Source organism: Carlito syrichta, unplaced genomic scaffold (assembly GCF_000164805.1).
Source record: "Carlito syrichta isolate Samal-C Ts95f unplaced genomic scaffold, Tarsius_syrichta-2.0.1 Scaffold72250, whole genome shotgun sequence".
Lineage (NCBI taxonomy): Eukaryota > Metazoa > Chordata > Mammalia > Primates > Tarsiidae > Carlito > Carlito syrichta.
Genome location: NW_007016346.1, coordinates 489,925 through 509,034, shown reverse-complemented (window position 1 = coordinate 509,034; position 19,110 = coordinate 489,925). Strand labels below are relative to the sequence as shown.

Below are 19,110 nucleotides of genomic sequence, written 5' to 3'. Positions count from 1 at the left end.
CTGACAGTTGGAATTCTAACACTTCCGAAGATTGTGAATTCTGGTAGAGATACTACATAGTCCATCTAAGTCAGAATTATTATTATCTTTTAAATCTTGTGTCCATCTCTTCCAAAGTCTTTGAATTGAGGTTGGTACTTGTTATTTTCATGAAAATGGATGAATTAGAATGCAGACCATTTTGTTGCAGTATTTGTTTTACAAATTAACCGTTTCAGTAAAGGAGAAAAAAGATGGATTTGCCGGTGGTATGTTTCATTGTTTCTTTCTGAAACCAAATCTGAACAAAAGGTGAATCATCTCTGGTGTGACTCATCAGATTCGTCTGACAAAAGAATTACTAAAATAAGGCTGGATATAAAAGATTTCAACTGCTTATGAGTAAAGACTATATTAGTAACTTATCCTTAAAACATTTTCTGAAATTACTGTAGCATATTTTGACAAGAAATATGGAAGATAAGCCAGAAAAGTCTTAGTAAAGAAAACTGAAACTTGAATCTCTTTTAATCTTCTTTCATGCTGAGATGGTCTTTAATTAGAATATCACAGTGGGTCTCAGATCACAATCGAAGGGATATCTGTCGTCTTAGAAATGTAAGCATGTCAACCATCTCAAAATTTCCAGTTGTCAAAAATATCGCTTTTGGTATTTGGGTTTCAGTGTTCCAGGAACAGGACCGTCAGTTCTCTGAGCAAGTGTGGTTTGGCTCTACGTAAATCGATTTGCCAGTAAGTGAGTGGGTGCTTTTTGGTTGAAAAATACCTTGTGACCATCCACCTCCACACATATTCTTTGTTGGAGCTCATAAATCCATTCCCTTTGTAATCGTAAAAACTAGCTCCTGGGAGTTCACATCTGGAAGAGATCTTCTTGATCCCTTAGTGCCATCCTACAGGACTTGGTGACTGAATGGGCACCCTGCCCAAGAGGGAAGGTAGAAACTCAGCCCTATCCCCTAACCCCCTGGGGCGCCTGGTATCTGCACAGCAGGCTGATAGGCTGATGTTTCTAACCTTTCTCTTGTAGTACTGGCAGCCCTTTTCCCTGAAATTGCTTCAAGACCTTTTGTCCTTCTGATGTTTTTTCCAAGTCCTGTATATTTCCATGACAGAATTATTTTTTTACAGAGAAATATGTACAGCCACCCATGGCAGAGGTACACATTTATTACAGGACGGTGTTGATAAAGCCCCAGACAGCCACCCAGGTCTTGAGCAAGGTACCCTTTTCATTTCCTTGGGCCAAGCGATCCTGGAAACACATAGATAGCTATGCAGCTCTGAGAGGGTAATTGGGTTCCAGTGAAAAGGAGTATTTACATGCAAGACAGCAGGGTCAAAGTCATTGCCCTCCAGGGTTTTCCACCTTCCAGAAAGCAGGGAATGACAAATTGCAACATGTGGACACTGGCTGCTGTGATGGCCCCACCTGTTCTCAAGCTTCTGGAACAACCACAGTCACTGTGGCATTGTAAGATTTCTTTATTTTGAAACTCTTTGCACCTATTCAATCCCAAGGTGCTCCAGGCATCTAATTGGGAGAATGGAGAAAGGGAAAGTCCCTGAAGTCTAGGATGAAGGCCTTTGTATCCAAGAGCCTGGCTTTGAATCGATTGCAAACCTTTGACTTAGAGCTACACTTTCCCCTTCTGCTGGGATTGTCTTTCTTGTAGAGTCATATACAGGGAATGAAGGAGGACTTGTTTGCAGGTCTCCATGGGGAGGACAAGAAACGGACTTTAATCAATAAAGCCTTTGAAATTTGGAAACAGCCTCTGGCTCACTTTGGGTCTATACTTCTGAGATGCTGTGGCCACCCATGAGCATTGCTACAGGGTCACCTGAACAGGTGATTTCTCCTGCTCAAGGAATTACAGGGGTTCTGAATATTTTTCTCTACCAAAGAAACTTCTATGCTTAAAGAAGCTTTTGACGCTTGAAGATTGAATTATGGACTTGACTGCAGTCTGAGAGAGCATCTAGCTCCATTCTCCTTGCTCACCCTTCCCTTTCTTACTGGTAAACGGGGGTCCCGAGGGCAGTTACAGCTCTCAGCCACCAAGGCAGAATCAGCTAGACCCGAGTCTTCAGAGAGCCAGTACAGCTGTCCATTCCTTCTAGTAGACCAGTCTTTTGGTATCCAGATGGGATTATAGAAGCCCTCTCAATGAAAATGGGGAGTCAAGGGAGTCTAGCTGAAATGTTACTCGACAGAATATTCTGGGACCAGCCTGGAGGGAGTGATTTGAAAACACTTTCCTGAAAGACAGACCTAAAACTCCATTTTCCTCTAATACTGCCTTTTCCGGGATGCTTCTCACAGGTATGCAGGGCTGACAATAAGGTCTGCGAGGCTGCAGAGGGCCTCATTTTTGTTCCGTTTCTGAGGATGCACACCACCAAATCAATAGGCTGTATAATTGCAACCCCAGAGAAGGGTCTCTGTGAGGGCACATGCATATTCCCAGTTCATACGAGATAACCAAAAGTGGTCACAATACCTCGATCTCTCTACCTGGAGAGCCTTCCTCAATTCTGGCAAATTTCTGCGGTGCTTGGAGAGCCAGTTCTTTTGGAAAGTGAGCCAGCGGCTGATGTATTGGGATTGATACAGCATGCTGGTTGAGCGGATTCAAAATAGTAACCACTCGAGACTAATTCCTGGAAAGACGAATTCCTGTCCTTCACAGACAGGTTCAGTCACTTTTCATATCACTTTTTACATGAGTTAGTTCTGGATTTAGAGCTAAATTTATTTCAATTATTTCAGTTCCATTGGACAGTGTCCTAATAAATTCTCTCCTCAATCACCCACAGAGTATTGAATAGGTTTAACCCAAGCAAACTCATTCTCTGACCTCCTCTGGAAGTCTTTGCTCACACATGCATTGTTGTATTCAAAGACAGAATGAGCTTTAGCTCCCAAAGTAAGGAAAGTTGGACTCTGAGGATATGCTGGGTGATCTGCAATCTTCACTTCGTCTCCTAGTTTATTGATGTTAGAGAAAGGTTATTTTTGTCAAAGTTGTGTCCCTTCTCGGTGATTCAAAGTTCTCTTCCACAACATGAACATAGTGAAAAATTTCCCTACGTTTTTCTGATCAGTTGCTATCTCTGAGTTTGTAATTTAGAAGAGTCCTTGGAGAAAAGACTTGCGTGGGTGTTGACTTTAACCTCTTCACTGGCATTAGCAAAGAACAATCAGTGGCTTAGCATGGGCTGTGTCGGGCTGCTGCAGGAGTCCTGGCTTGCTGCCTGCTGCCAGGAGGCCTTAGCAGTTTGTGTATGCTTTTTACAAGACCTTAGCGTAAGGGATGGTTCCAGATGGGTAAGCTATTCAACTTTAGCACTGTTGACATTCTGGACTGGATAACTCTTTCTGTGTAGCTTAGGATGTTAGCAAACTCCTGACCGCTACCTATTAGATACCAACAGCATCTCTCCAGTTGTGACAACTGAAGACATTGCCAAATGTCCCCTTGGTTGAGAATCTCTGCCATAAGGAATGTGTTAATGTGGCATCTGCTGTTCATGTCTACCTTGTGGCTTCTTCTGCCTGCTCTCAGACAAGGTCTCCAGGTGACCTAACTCTGCTTTTAAAGAACTGGAGCCATTGACCAGGGGCGGTGGCTCACGCCTGTAATCCTAGCACTTTTGGGAGGCCAAGACAGGAGGATTGCTTGAGTCCAGGAGTTCGAGAACAACCTGTGAGACCTCATCGCTATAAAAAATAGAAAAATAAAAAAGCTGGGCATAGTGACACACGTGTGTAGTCCAATTGGGAGGATGAAGTGGAAGGATCGTCTGAGTCCAGGAGGTTGAGGCTGCAGTGAACCATGATTGTGCCACTGTGCTCCAGCCTGGGTGACAGAGCAGGACCCTGACTCCAAAAAAAAAATAGAGAGAGAGAGAGAACCTGGCCCTGTCTGGAATGCTCTGCCTGGATTGGAGAGGTACATGGCCAAGTCCATGCTTTCTTTTGGGAGAGAAACCTAATTGGTCCAGGATTGTGTCTCCTCAAACTTTTTTGCTGTCTCCATGTCTGTCTTCTTAATTCAGAGGGTGGTAATATTGAAGAGTTTTTTAGAAGGCATTTTGGGGGAAGGGCCATGGGGTCCCTTTACACATTTTAAGACACATGACTATTCAGTCATAATCGTACTTTGCTAATTTGGCAGATCACGACAATGTTTCCTTCAGTCTTAATTTTTTAAAAATGAACTAAATCATAACATTTCTCACTGCTATATCGTTTGTGAAAATTACATTTCTAAAAAGAAAAAAAAGCCAGCAACCTCTCATGTCTTAAAATCCTGAATAACTGGTGAAAGCCTAACACAGGGTTTGCCTGTTTAAAGTTTCTGCTGTATTCTTGTTCATGTCAGTAACAGAAACAAACTTCAAATTACAAAACACAAGGAACAGTTGTAGGGACTCTAGAGAGGGAATTCTGCCCCGAGGCACACAAGTGCCACAGTCCTTGCGAGTTCTTAGGAAATAAAGTTGCACCGTTGGTGTGAGCAGCCTACACATCTGGTATGGCTTCAAGCCTTTGATCTATACCCTCTGAAGGGCTTGTATTTTACAGCCTTTCCAGAACACACAGCACAGGGCTCATGGCTATGGATTCCAGGGGAGCAAGCCATCAAACTTAGACCAGTTCTTGAAACCACTAAGATACATTTGCAAGATAGATGGCTTCAAGCTCTCCCTCATCCCATGATTCTACACCAGGGGTGGAGTAAATAGCCTAGAATTATGGTCCAGTGAGGTCCCTCACTTTCTGATGGAATCATCCCAGCATGGCCCCAGATGGCTCTTGCATTCGTGGGTAAACATCATTTGTCACTCATAATAAAAAAGTGGGAAGAGGAGAACATTGACATACCTATAGATAATACATGCACTGTTCCTGCATGTGTCACAATTAGCTGTGTCTTGCCCCGTCCGATATGAAAGCCTACAAGATAAGAACAGGAGAACATTACAAGTGGTGGTTGGGGGGTCACTGGTTTACAGAGCAGACGCCTCAAATCAGATGCTTCCCCAATGCCAGGCTCGTCATGGTCATGGAAATTGATTAATGTGTGTCTCCCATTTTGCTCCCGTCTCTGCCTTTATTCTACAGAGCCACTGCAACACCTACAGCTAAGATGATATTTAAATTAAATTTAGGATGTGAACATAAGCTACCAGATGAGGTAAATAATCTGATTTTGTTATAAGCACAGGGAATTTGGGATGCTTCAGGGCAGTTTTATATTTATGGTGTGTTAAAGAAACTTTGAGGAAAAACCAACCACAGAAATAAATTCATGCTGACTCGATGGCTTGTTTTTGTTTCGTCCCCTCCTGTCCCTCTAGAAGAGGGGTTGGCAAACTGTAGCCTTTGGCTAAATTCTACCATCGTACAGCCTTGTATAGTCCGGCAAACTAAACACGGATTTTACATTGGCAAGTGCTTCAAAAAACTGAAGAAAAATAACATTTGTGACATATGGAAATCATCTCAAATTTAAATTTCAATGTCCGTTAATAAAGTTTTAAATTTTGACAATAAACACCGTGAACGCTTTTTATAGTAATATACATATAGAGTAGCCTTGATTTTTGTCTTTGATCTGCACATCCCAAAATATTCACACTCTGGCTCTCTAGAGAAAATAACTTGCTGACCTTTGTGGTGGAATATCTTACTGCCATCATTGTACCTTATGGCTTACTGTCTCTCGTTATATTTTCTCATGAGTTCTGTAAGCCCTATGAGGCCAGGCAGGTTTAACCTTTGGTGACTGTGGGTAGGGAGGGAGGTTCCTGACTCTCCTCCTAGTAAGAAAAAGAAAATTACCTTAGAATGTTTTTGTAATATACCGTTGAAGTTTGTATAATCTTAAAGGTTTCATTATAAGGATTTTGTTGATCAGGCCAGAGTTGCCTTGGATATCTCTTGGCCCAGTCAACCATGGAACTAGTATGGGGGTGCTTTGTGCTTTTACAAACTACTGATTACTTCAGCTGGCTTTTCCTCTCTGATATTTTTAACGTGCAGGTGTGGTGTTTTTTTTTTTGTTAATGCTATGTTGTACCCGGGAACAAACATGGTAACCAGAATGTGTTAAATTTGTGGCAAGAGGAAAGCTTCCATCTGAATTGGCTTATAAATACTTTGGAGGCAGATTTACATGGACAGAGACACTCAGCAGAGTAATAGCGTGCACAGAAGGTCTTCTGTCAACATTGCTAGTCAATATTTTTTATCACCTTCGTTATGTAAACTTCTCTTGTATGCATCATGGATTTTAAATTGAAAATAACTTTTTGTTTTCCTCATTATGTTTTGTGTTACGTAAACATTTGACAAAAGGATTGTCTACGCAATGCAAAGATTATCTCAGTGGGCTTGATTAACTTGGACACGACCTTTGAGTTCTATACAGCTTGTTGATCAAGTGACCCTATTCTGCCTCAAAATGCTGCCAGGCATTTTCTGTGGTTTGTTATATCTGAACCAGAATTGGAATCTGTATGGTTGTGTTTGCCATTTAGTCATTGTCATATTGGGCGTCTTGGATACCCACATCTGGTCTTCCCATTCTCCCTTTGGCTTTGTCAGGAGAGAGGACGATGAACAGCCTATGCCTCACCCCTTCCCTTATTCGTTCCTCACCACACCCTGTACTTTTCCCTCCTTGGCTCTTTCCTTTTGACCCAAGCCCCAAGAGTGCATTCCTTCCAAATCTTCACCTGGCTCCAGATTTGTCCACTCCATGCCAGGATTCCTCCATGTCATGACATCAACCTTCTCCCTTCTCTCATGTCCTGTACAGACTTAATACCTTTCTTTATCAGCTTATTCCACCGGGGTCTGGCCCTAAGCTCATTTCTGATCAAGGTTGTTTTGTGCAGAGAACTGTGTACATTCCTCGAGCCCATATCCTAGCAATGACATGTTCTGTGCTGACCGACTCGTACAGCTGTTGAACGGTTGGGTCGCCAACTTGCGGGTCCAGCCAGTGTTCAGGAGAAGGGTATGTAAGAGTTTTCTGTGTGTGCTAGTCATATCCAAATTTTAAGTTCCCAAAGCAGGCAAAACCTGGGATATTTCTTGACCATTATCTGAAGGCACTCTTTCTGGCCTCGGAAAGTGAATTCCAAGCCTACAGAATCTTCCTGCACTGGAACTTGGGACAGATCTCTCTGAGGCCTCATCAACATCAGCACATCTTTCTTGCCCAGTATCTTAGAGTTTCCCCCTATCTCACTTGCACTTAAGCCTTCAGCCTTCCAATTAATTATACTAGCCTCACTTTACAGAGGAGAATACATTCGCTTCAGGGTCAGGATCTCATTATTCTTAGACCCCAGGCTTCTGATACTCCCTGTTACCTTGCTTGTATCTTGGGACCAGTGTTCTGCACTATGTGTAATTGGCAGCTTGGGATAGTCAACAAACCTGGCAATGACAGGACAAAGGCTTCAGGCACCTGAAATACGCAAGCATTCTGTCTTCTAGGACCTTGGAGTTCTTTAGTAAGAAATTGCCTTTTAAAGTTCCTGCCGAAAAGACTGTGTTCTAATGATTTTATAGAAAGCACACATTTTCCCCTGCTGTAAGTCAGTCAGTAAATAGTTATTAAATACCTACTCAGTGTCATGCATTTTTCTGGCTACAGAGGAGACATGAGCAAGTAAGACAGAGTCTGTCCTCACGAAGCCTACAGTAAAGTGAGCCGAGCTGGTGAGCAACATACAGATGCATGAATGAACAAATGGTTAGATGATTTCTGGTACTGCTGAGTTGTAAGAAGGTGTTGTGAAGGGATGATTCACCTTGAACTCTAAGGAGGTGACATTTGAAATGAGACCTGAATAATAATAAAAAAGCAGTCATTCATCTGATGATCCACAGTTGAGTGTTGCAAGCAGAACCACCACGTATTAACATCCTGCAGTGGGAATGGTGTTCATGCGTTTGCAAGGTAGGAAAAGGAAAAAAAAAAACACAAAAAGCCAGAGTGGCTAGAATAGACTCAACAAGTGAGAGTGGAGAGAGATGAGGACAGGTCCTATGAAATGGGAAGCCCTTTGGTCATTATTTTCAATGGAACAGGAAGCCACTAATAGAGTTTTTCTTCGAGGCAGTTGAAAGAATGACATGGAAACACTTCCTCTTGACTTTTACTCTCAATCCTCTCCTGTAAGATCACTTTCATTCAGTTTCCTTACTCTTCATTTATTCACAACCTAACCCAATTCACCTGTGCCTGAGAAAATGGCACGGGTTGATGGATGTCTATGGGAAGAAGCAAAGCAGTTGTCCTGTCTTCTTTGTATAGAGACGGATCTATGGACACTGTTTTTTCGGCCAACTGAAAAGAAAAAGTTGGTGGTCCATCTTATTTATTTTTTATTTTAGAGATGTGGGGTACAATTCAGGACTCAGGTATACAAGTGGACTCATGCAGGTAAAGTTTGAGCCTCCCTTTGGTTCCCACTTCACCTGGTTTGAGATCAGGTACCCTTATTGATGTTGTGTCCCCTCTGGCACCCCTGCCCGGGTTGTATCCTGCTACTGCCAATCCCTTTCTTAAAGTATGATGGTAGTTGTTCGGGGTCCACTTATGAGTGAGAACATGTGGTACTCTGTTCTTTGTTTCTGTGATAGAGGGTCCATCATATTTCTACCACGCCTGGGAGTATTTTCAGGATCTTTCATTATCATCATCCTATCTTGGAAAGATCCTTCAGTATGTTTCTAAGGCTTTCTTGAGGCTCTTTTATTTAAAGGAATCAAATGCTTGAAGTCCATGAGAGTCAGTGAGAGATTAATTTGTGGATGAAATTTAAAGTGTTGACCTGTGTCATGTGGTTAATTCACAGGTGGCTGCCAGCAGCTAATGTCAATCAGGGTATGTCTGCTAAAATTTTATTAAGCACAAGGGTGTTCTCAGTAGAGGGCTTAAAACTACGTAATCCATTGTGCTTACTGCTCTGATAACCTATCTAATTGTCCTTGAAGCTTCCAGGTTGTAGGGTTTGGCTTCATTGATAATTTTATGATCACATTAATAAGTGGGTTGCAGCATCTGAATGAATATGTTCTCCAAATAGAGACAAAACAGATAAAGTTCTTTCTACAGGACAGGGAACACCAAGTGCTGTTATGGAATTTCCCTATTTTTCCCTTTACAACTTGGAAACATGTCATAAAACCAATATTTGCAATGACTATCATTCCATATTGGCATTGCCATGAAGAAGAAAAATATGAAAACTTTAGACTGCTAGAGCAGATTCTTCTCCAAGGACAATAGGGTGAGAGATCTTCTGTGGATTAGAAGTTTAGAGAAGAGAGAGCTTAGGTTATTGATATCGAAGCTGCAGAGAAAGAACATTCTGATAAAAAATTATAAATTTTCTGTCTTGCAGATTAATTGCCACCTTTGTAAAACTCTCTTCCCTTTCATTTTGAGGAGCCTGTAACTCACATAGGTTTGTAACACCGTGCCTGATACAATACCTTATCTTCTGGGTGTTTGATGAATATTAATTTAGCCAAATTATATGGTCCTCTTTTGTATTTTCATATTGAAGTCCAAAATAACACACAAATCCAATTAAGCAATTGCAGCAAAGTGCCAAAAGCCAAAAAATATAAATTGTGAAAATTCTGGTTCTCATTTTTCTCCCAGTAATAACCCCTTTGGACCCTAATGATAAGCATGTTTATTGTAAATATGTATTTGGTAGCACTCACTACTTACTATCTCATGGCAGTCAGTTGTCAGTATTATCTTTCTAACATGTTCGAGCGGGAAACTCCTCAGAAAACTGGAGTTATCTTTTGGAGGATAAGGTCCCCTTTTAGTTCAGGCTCCCCCTGCTACATAAGTGGTCTAGGAACCCACTGAAGTGGCTTCAGTGTATCAGCTAGTGTTGTGACAAGCTGCATTCTGCAGTGAAATTGGTTTTTTTTTGGAGATCTTTTCAACGTGTTTGCCCATTTCATGATGGGTGGTTTATGCATGCACCTTCCTACACCAGAGTGTTCAGCAGTTTTTGACCAAAACAACATAAGCCCCCGTGCCCTACCCTCTATGTTGACCCGATCTGGCCTCGATTGACTTTTTTTTTGTTCTCCCGATGGAAGAAGTCCCCAGAGGGAAATGTTTTGCTGATGTGCAAAAGGTGAAACAAAAAAACAGAAGTACTAAAAGACCTCAAAACTGATGAGTTCAAAAACTGTTTTGAGCAGTGAAAAAAGCATCTTGACTCTTCCTTTGAAGCACTTTGAAGGTAATTGAAGTTTAACCATGTTAGAATAAACACACAATTTTTTATAAGTACCATTTGTTTTTTGGGGGGTGGCCTCATATATTACTTGAAAAACATAGCATCCAGCATCAAGGACAGTGCCTAGGGTCCAAGGTGCTGCCTTTTGCTGTTTTTTGTTTTTGTTCTGTTAACCCTCCAAGGAACCCTTTCAGGGACGCTGAACCTCTCTTGGCTTGATGCTCTTTGAGCACTTCTTGGTCAGGGTGAGCATTCTTGCGAGTTAAAGGAGACTGAACATGAGTTATTTAAAATTAATGGGGATGCTAAGAATGTGGATTTTGTGAAAGTGCATGAAGGGGAAGGAGTTGATGCTCTTTTACAAATAGACAAGATTTGGACAAGCTAATTTTACAACATAGTTTTGGCGGGGTCCAGTTTTTTGAGTCATTTTCACTTCTATTTCTTAGAGAACCTAACGAAGTTTCTTTACAAGACTTTGCTATACTTTAAAGAAAGTAAAACGAGTGGTTTATCGAGCCCAGCATGGAACTCTTGTCAGGACACCCTCATTCAAAGAAAACCTCAAGGCTGCCACTCCGTAGTGGCCTAGACTTCTCAAGTTGACTCAGCATGCAGTTAGTTCCCCAGTTTCTCAAGCTACCTTGTGCCTTGACAAAAATCTGCTCAAAGTATTCAGTTGTCATTATTGACAATTCCTGCATACAAATACATAACACTTGTATACTTACAAGTATGTAACCTACTTGGAGTTTACATCAAATATACACATATGTGTAAAGATATAGACTTTGTAGATTTATTTTTTAAATGAGGACATTTTGGGGTGTGCAACTCTTCAGCTATTCCTTTTACAGACCACAAGCCAAAAAGAAAACTGGAAGCACAAATTAATGAAGAAACAAAAATAAAGAAGGGCAGGTGCATGGCAGAGCTGTTGCCGCAGATTTTAGGACAGAGCCATAGGAATGATCAAGCAGGAAGGATGGCTGCCAACTTCAGCCTGAGAGCCACACCACCACCACCATGTCCTGGGAGGCAGGGCACTGGAGGGACAGATAGCAGCTGCTTTTTCATGAGGGCATCACAGGGAGATCTAAGTCAGCAGACCTCTAGGTGATATGAAAGAGTGTCGAGAAATGTCACAGAAAGGTCACTGAATGCTTTCTTCCTGGCCACATATCCAAGCTGCTTAGTGTCTCCAAGACCTTGAAAGGGTCCTGAGAGACAGGACTAACAACTCTGAGTCAAACAAAACAAAACATTAATTGTTTGGTTAAAAGGTCAGGAAAGAAAACACACACACACACACACACACACACACACACACACACACACCGCACACCATCTTTCAGTGTGCTGTGATCAGAAGTGAAGCCAGAGCGAGCATCTCAGAGAAGAATGGTTGGCAAGTGGAAATTATTAATTTTACGGTATCTAACAGTAATAACAGTCCTAGTACTGGATTATTGGATTGACTTTAATGTGCTATTTGCACTGTCATGGCCCTACTGCACTATTTTCTCCCTAAGATGTCAAATTCTCAATGGAAACCCCTCTTCTCACATTCCTGGATGACGGTGAATGGGCATCAGGATATGTTCCGTCTGACTGCAGAATTCAGAAAGCAATTTCCTCTCAGCATCACGAATGTGTGAGCATGCAGGGTGCTGTGGACCCCGCACCCTGAAGGTCTGCTTCAGCCCACAGTACAGGGGAAGGCAAGTGACCTAGTTTCTAATTTGGTGCTTGTCAATTTTCAGCAAGTTCAGAGTTTCTAGCCTGTCAGTGACACCATTTTGAAAAAGGCTGAATTCCAGGCAGGACCTTCTAAGTGGGGTCTGCAAAACACTTGTTACGAAGCATCCTGGAATTGTCACATTAAATTAACCCAAAGGCTGTGTCCTACTGTGCATGGACCCCAGCTAGAGGTGGTGCTTGCTACAAAAATGAAAAAAGGCATGATCTCTGCTCCTAATGATAGTTTTTGTTGTTGCTGTTATGTTATTCTCTTGATTTTGCTCTTTCTTGTTCTTTAGGCTTTCTCAATGGGCACCCAAATCATTTTCTTTTCTTTTGCATTCCTGCCCAGGTTTGGGCTCCTGCTGTCCCTTCTTGACAGCTAAGCCATCATGTATGTCAGCATCTTCAAGGGCTTTTTCCCTTAATGGTCTCAAAGTGACACTAATTAGAGACATAAAATGATACCACTACTATTGTTGGGAGAAATTAAATTAGAAAAAGTAGTCGGAGTCAGCTGTTTTCAGCGATTCCCTCCTATATTTGAGAGCAGTAGAGTTGGCTTCTTCGTGAGTCTAATCCTTACTAGGAATTTGCCAAATTATGCCCTGGAAGTGTACTTATTTCAGATGTCAGCTGTTCAGTAGCTAAAGTGAATTTAGACTTTCCCTATATATCCATAGAAACTCAACTACATCTGTTTTAAGCATTTGAGCTATTACATGCCAGGACTGGGGCAACATCCATTTTTAAGTTGCAGAAATGAATGCAGAATGAAGTCAATTCTTCCTTAACCAACTCCGAGATCACCCACTGATTAATCAGAGGAAGTACTGGCTTCCATTAGTAATGGCTTGACCAGTTCCCTTTTCCTTAGCTGACAGGAGCCATCTGTTCCAGCGCCTGACTTGTTAAGTTAGGCAGGGTAGTTCTGAGATCCTTGCTGGCCTAAGATCTCCAAGCGCAGTAAGTTGTTAGTGGTAAAAACAGAGGTTGTGAGTTGCAGAACACAAATTCATGGTGACCCTCAATGTTGGCCAAGCGGTTTGAGGCACCCCTGTTCTCCCCTGCCTTGGGGGTGCCTAAGTAGGGTGAATGTTGATGCCGGCTGCCACCTTTCGAGTACTCTGCAGGAGCAACCCAACCTGTACCCATTTGCTGGCTCTCAAGTGCTTTTCTCTACCTGATCTCCTTTGCCAGAACACCTCTGGTTCCGCATTGTCACGATGTGCTTCTTATCTTTCTTTGTTTGCCCAGCAAATGTCTGCCATGCTAGTCACAGAAGAGATGGCAATAAAGCTTTATAGGTGCAGTGAATGATGGATGAATGAGCAAGTGAAAAATAAAATAAATCAAAAAGTTTTGTCTCAGCTCGAGGATTGGTTTGATCTCTGTTCCAGTGAGATTACTAACTTTTTCCTGAGCGTTAAATAAAACTCTGGAAAACTCACTCCCATGTTTCCTGCCCAGTAGCTTTCAGATGGCACCTTTGTGCTAGTTACTTTCATGTAATCATGGAATTGGATGTTTTCAGAGTGTTAATGTGATTATTTGATATTGCACCACTAGTTTCTTTATTCTGTAAGGTCAGGTGGTAAGGCCAGTCCCCTTAACTATTAGTATCCTCTATTCATCTAGGACATCTTTTAGAGGAAAAGTTTACATTGAGGTAAAATGCTTCTTTTTCTTTCTTTTTTTTTTGGGAGTTGGAGTCTCACTCCGTCGCCCAGACTGAAGGAGTGCAGTGGCACACTCCCGGCCACTGCAGCCTTGACCTGCTGGGCTCCGGCGATCCTTCTGCCTCAACCTTCCAAGTAGCTGGAACTACAGGCATGTGCTACCATGCCCAGCTAATTTTTGATTTATTGTAGAGATGAAGTCTTCCCAAGCTGCCCAGGCAGGTCTCGAAGCCATGGGCTCAGGTAATCCACTCACCTTGGCCTCCTAAAGCGCTGGGATTACAGGCTGAGCCACCGAGCCCAGCCGAATATTTTTTTTTCATAGACACTCCTGTAACCTCCCAAATTTGAATGTGTATGTTTCAAACATTTCTTATATCAAACAGAGGTCTGCTTTGGTTGATAACAGTAAGAGATCTATTTTTGGATTCCTATGTGACAACTTGGAAGTCCTTCTCAGGACATATGATGGTTAGGTTTGATAGCATTCTGGGGCTGAGTTTCGAGGACTAGGCCAGGAACCTCAACACAGATTACTTAGAAATAATATTTGAAACACACTCATTTATAAGTTGAGGTTGTTCTTTCTTTGCTCCATTTGTCTTAACCTTCCTTTTTTTTTCCCACTGTAGGGCAAAGTTCTCAAAATCACACACATCCATTTCCCTAGAGCTAGGAATTGAGTTATTTGTTTTTTGAAGTCAAAAGTCTCACTCTGTTGCCCAGGCTGGAGTGCAGTGGCATGATCATGGCTTGCCATGGCCTCAAGCTATTGGGCTCAGATGATCCTTCTGCCTCAGCCTCCTGAGTAGCTGGGACTATCATGGCCAGGCTGCAGGAATTGGGATGTTAACCCATAAAGGATCAGCTCTGCATGCAAACCCCATGTGATCTTCTTTAACATGGCAGGATAATTTTCAGTAATCCAAGACACTTCCGCTTAACCTTCTAATCATAGACTTCAAAGGACTTTGCCACAGAGTAGTCAAACAACAGAACTGGTTTCCACCAAGCTTGTCTATCATTCATTAAATTTCTGCTGAACATCTGCACGGTCTAGGTGTTGCTTGAATGAATGAAACACGGACACAGAAAACCAAGTGTTTCACGGCCCTCAAGACACTTAGAACCCAGAAGTCCTATTTTTCTCAGATGAAGGAACTGCTTATAGGTTAAGGAAGTAGAGTTACATAACTTTCAAAAGTAGCACTACTGCCGTGGGACTGTTTATAATGTTCATGCAAGCCAACATCTTGGGCTTCTCTGTTCCCTCTTATATCCTCTGGCAAATTCCTAGTTCCTCATTACTGACTCTCTTACAGACTATTCCACGGTGGATTTTGATGATCTGACGAGGTTTTCTGCTCCTGTGGGACCGGGCATTTTACTGGCTGGGAACATGTCTTAGTTCAATCTTCCCAGTCCTCGCACAGAGCTGGGAGCTTTCCCCAGACCAGCCTGGGGATATGCATCATGGATGCCTGACCCTTTCATGCCTGGTGGAGAGTTAGTACCCTTCCTGTTTCTACCACCTTCCCTGCTTTAAACTTCTCCACAACACTTATCACTGTGGAACACTCCATAAACCGTCTTCTGTCTTGCTGTCTTCTGTCTCCCTCCACTAGAATATACCTCAAGGAGGACAGAGGTTTTGTCTGTTTCCTGATAGGGGCCTGAAGTAGAGTGGATGACCAAGACATATTTTTTGAAAAAATGGCTGAATGAATGGGTGACCAAATGAAGAATCTGCACGAGTATCCTTTTGGATTAACGATAACATGCCTTTCGCTTCTGAAAACGAAAACAGGACCATCAATTTGGTGATGTTTGCAGCTGAGCAGGAAACATCTGTCTAAGTAGTATTCACATTATTCCATTTTAAATTTCCCCTAATGAGTGGAAAAACGGCCAGTCATCTTCTGCTTCCTATACCCAGTTATGAAAATGAATGGCTTAGTCTTGCGCCTAAACCAGCTCTACTTCTGTCCCGGGAAAGTCATCTCTGTCACCCTGGAGCCGTCCTGGTGAATGCATTCCAGGGAGAAGCACCCTTAATGAACTCAGTTGCTTCCATTAGACAGTGTTGACAAATTAACTTTTATTGGCCTCGCAGCTCCTGGAATGTGGTGACACTATCATTCTGGGGAGGCTCTGGCTATTAGGGAAGCTTATAATGCTTGCTTTCATTACCAAGAATTAAAGGGAAGCAGTGATGGTGGCTAATTGAAGTGCACTGCAGCCGGTGCAGCGATTCCAACACATGTGGCATCTTATCCCCAGGGAGAAGGCAGGAGTCATCTGGTCTCCCACACTTTGGTCCTCAGCTCTCTATCTCCCCTTTAGTTCTGCTCCCTTATTTTCTTTGTCTCTTCCTACGGCCTTGTCTCATCTCCTTGCTTGGTTTTTTTCCCACAGAGTCATACACGGCATACATGAAGAATATGGAAGGTATTGTTATGACGATGTAGACATTATTACTGTCAGCAATACATGCATATTTGGACAGGGACAAATACAGAGATGGACACTATTATTAAGGCAAGACTTTCCCCCCCTTTTGTGTCCTATGATGGTATTTTCATAATATAAAATCATAATATGCAAAGATTGGGAAAGATAATTACTTTGCATGTGGATTGTCTGGTTATATTATAAGCAGGGCTAACATTTTCCTTTATCTCTTCATGCCATCAGGAAAATACTAAGTTGCCAAATGGTGACAATAATGAAACAAGTCATTTGCCCCAGAAGGCACCAGGAGTAGCTATTAATAAGGAAAACAACTTTTTCCAGCTGAGGCTTGAGTTGATTAACTTGTTTTCCTGGAGGAGAGATAGAGCTTAAGCTATAATTTATTGAAAATTAATGAAAATGAATTTGGGTGGCACTGGCTACCAAACTGGAATGAAAATAAGAATGCAAGTACACTGTCTGAAAACAGACTTTTCTGCCTGGCTGACATATTTCTGCAACTTTTGTGATGTCACGTGAAGTATACGTTACAGAGGTTTGAGTTTGAAAGCCTTAGTGTTATGTATTTGCCTGTGGTTCTGATGGTAAATATTCATAGAGGCTTTTATCTTTTATTTATAATTTCTTTTGATGTTTTTTTTTTCAGATCAGCTTAGTTAACAGTTTTTAATGAGAACTTACTCTTCTTGAAGCTTTTGTATTTTGTTTCAAAAGCCAGACCTTTCATTTGTTCTTAACGCAAATGCGTCTAAGGTCTTGTTGCTGAAGATTAAAATCTTTAAATTTTGGTGTGATCATTTATAAAATTCTTGATGTCCAATTATGAGACTTATCTAGGGGGATATAGCCTAGTACTGTAAACAATGAAATACTGATAGACATTTTTTTTTACTACATTTTAGATCAAAGTATGCCCATTTTTAGATACTATCTTTCTGGATCTCAATTTTCATAATTTTTTTTTCCAGATTGGACTTTAAAATTTATTTTTCTATTGCATTGAAAACTTTAATTTGTTCTTTATATGATATTTGGACATCAACTTGAGAAAGAAAGAACTGGACAGGCATTTGGAGGTCCTTATTGGGCCACTTGTGTTACCAATTCCTGATAAGTTGGCTTCCCAAGCAGATTGCACATGGATAGATGGTGTGCCCTGGATCTCAGGTCCCTGGCCTTCAAGACTAATGGCTTTGATTTTTCTGAAATCATGTCCTAGAAGGGATTCCTCTTAATGATTGTGGATCCTTAAAAATATACGTTATTCCCAGGACCCCTTCAAATGGTTGTCTCTGCTGGCACTGGAAGGATGCCTTCTCCAGAATGAACCCCACCAGCTCTAGGGGCAGGAGTTTCTGTAGCCCCTTCAAGTAAAAGACAGAACCCAGACTTCCAGGAGCAAGAAAAATGCCTGTTTTTTTTCATTATGTGGCACATTTGAGGTTCTCTCTTCAAGGAAGGCAGAGAATGAGTGTGGCTAGCCTGATGGGCCCGGATGTGAATTCTGGCGTTAACACGACATATTTCAACAGCCTTTTGACCTTGGGGAAGATACTGAACATGTCTAAGCTTTAGCTTCCTCATACTCCTTACTACTTTGACTCATCATTTTAAGGATTAAATAAGATAATAACCAAATGACTAGCATATTGTAGGTGTTCAAATAGGCCAGCTTTATAGGTACTCTGCCTAGAGATACTTATTTAACTGTAACTTTCCCACGGATCCAATGAAAATTGAGCTGAAACCATTTTTTTTGCATAGCCTAGCAGAAATTGCATGGGGTTTCTTCAAGTGTTTGAAAACTAGAACTTGCATTTCATCTTTTTTTCTTTAAATCCGAATTCTGGGACACAAATCCATAAATTCCATAAACGTTCATGCCATGCCTTGAATTGCTCATTTTATCTGCAAATGGGCTGCCTGAATTGCCTAGTGGCTCGGTGGTGAGGCTTTTATTCACCTACCAACTTAAAAGGCTGGGGAGGTATTTGAAATCTATTTTGGCATTCTGCACAGGAAGATTATTTAAATTACATTTTCAAGTATGTGTGATACCTACATGAAGCCCAAAGCAAGAATCTGAAATGCGTTTTGTATTCTTACGAATATATTTTGCTTTATTTTTCCTATTAGAGATGGAAAGACTTATTATTTTTTAAGACTTAAAAATAGTGTTTACAAGGTTATATAAATACAAGCTACAGAAAGGGCTCACCATGACCCTGTGCATTAAATGAAGAACATGCCAGAAAGAATATGGTGTGTGTGCTTCCGTTCCTAAATCACAAAAATGATAACTCATACTTGAAGTTTAGGACTTGAATATTCTATCACAAACATATAAGAGCCATTAGTTGCAACAGGAAAAGAAAATAATCTCCCTTAAAATGATTCAAAGGATTGTAACCTTGAGGGACAAAGGCCAACTCCAGTTTGTGTAGCAGTGGGAGAGAGAAGGAATTGATGGAGTGTTAAGAGGGAAACAGAACAGTAGGACGCTTGTATACGTTTCTTGACGGAGATCTGCAGAGAGGGTTTTTGGCTCTCAACTTTGGTGAGAATCGAAAGACAGTAGTTGAAAATGAGACGGTCTCAGACATCTCTATAGAATGTGTTCTTAAAGCAGAAGGAGCCTGCAGAGTTGTGCTTATCATTTGGACCCTCTTCCTTTCATATGGGAAAACATAGCTCAGAGAAGCTGGGCTGGAATGAACTAGAATGAAACCTGGGTCTCTTGACTCCAAATCAACTCCTTTGCCCATGACACTAAATAAACCAGTCCTGTCCTTTTTTTTGAGTTGGAGTCTCACTCTGTCGCCCAGACTGAAGTGCAGTGGCCGCTCCCGGCCACCGCAGCCTCGACCTGCTGGGCTCCGGCGATCCTTCCGTCTCAGCCTTCCGAGTAGCCGGAATTACAGAA

General features: G+C 41.7%; 2 protein-coding genes across 3 annotated transcripts in view; one reads left to right on the top strand and one right to left on the bottom strand.

The window, feature by feature from the left end:
- DOCK1 (dedicator of cytokinesis 1) overlaps window positions 1-19,110 on the top strand; it is a 362,706-nt gene that overhangs the window by 39,391 nt on the left and 304,205 nt on the right. The window lies entirely within an intron of this gene.
- Window positions 1-19,110, bottom strand: part of FAM196A (family with sequence similarity 196 member A) — a 38,944-nt gene that overhangs the window by 11,385 nt on the left and 8,449 nt on the right. The window contains exon 2 of one of the 2 annotated variants that reach the window (XM_008052879.1): window positions 4,892-4,963. The exons of the other annotated variant lie outside the window; for it this stretch is intronic. Coding sequence (XP_008051070.1) covers window positions 4,892-4,963 — 72 coding nt within the window. The remainder of the gene's footprint in view (window positions 1-4,891; window positions 4,964-19,110) is intronic. 2 annotated transcript variants of the gene reach the window in all.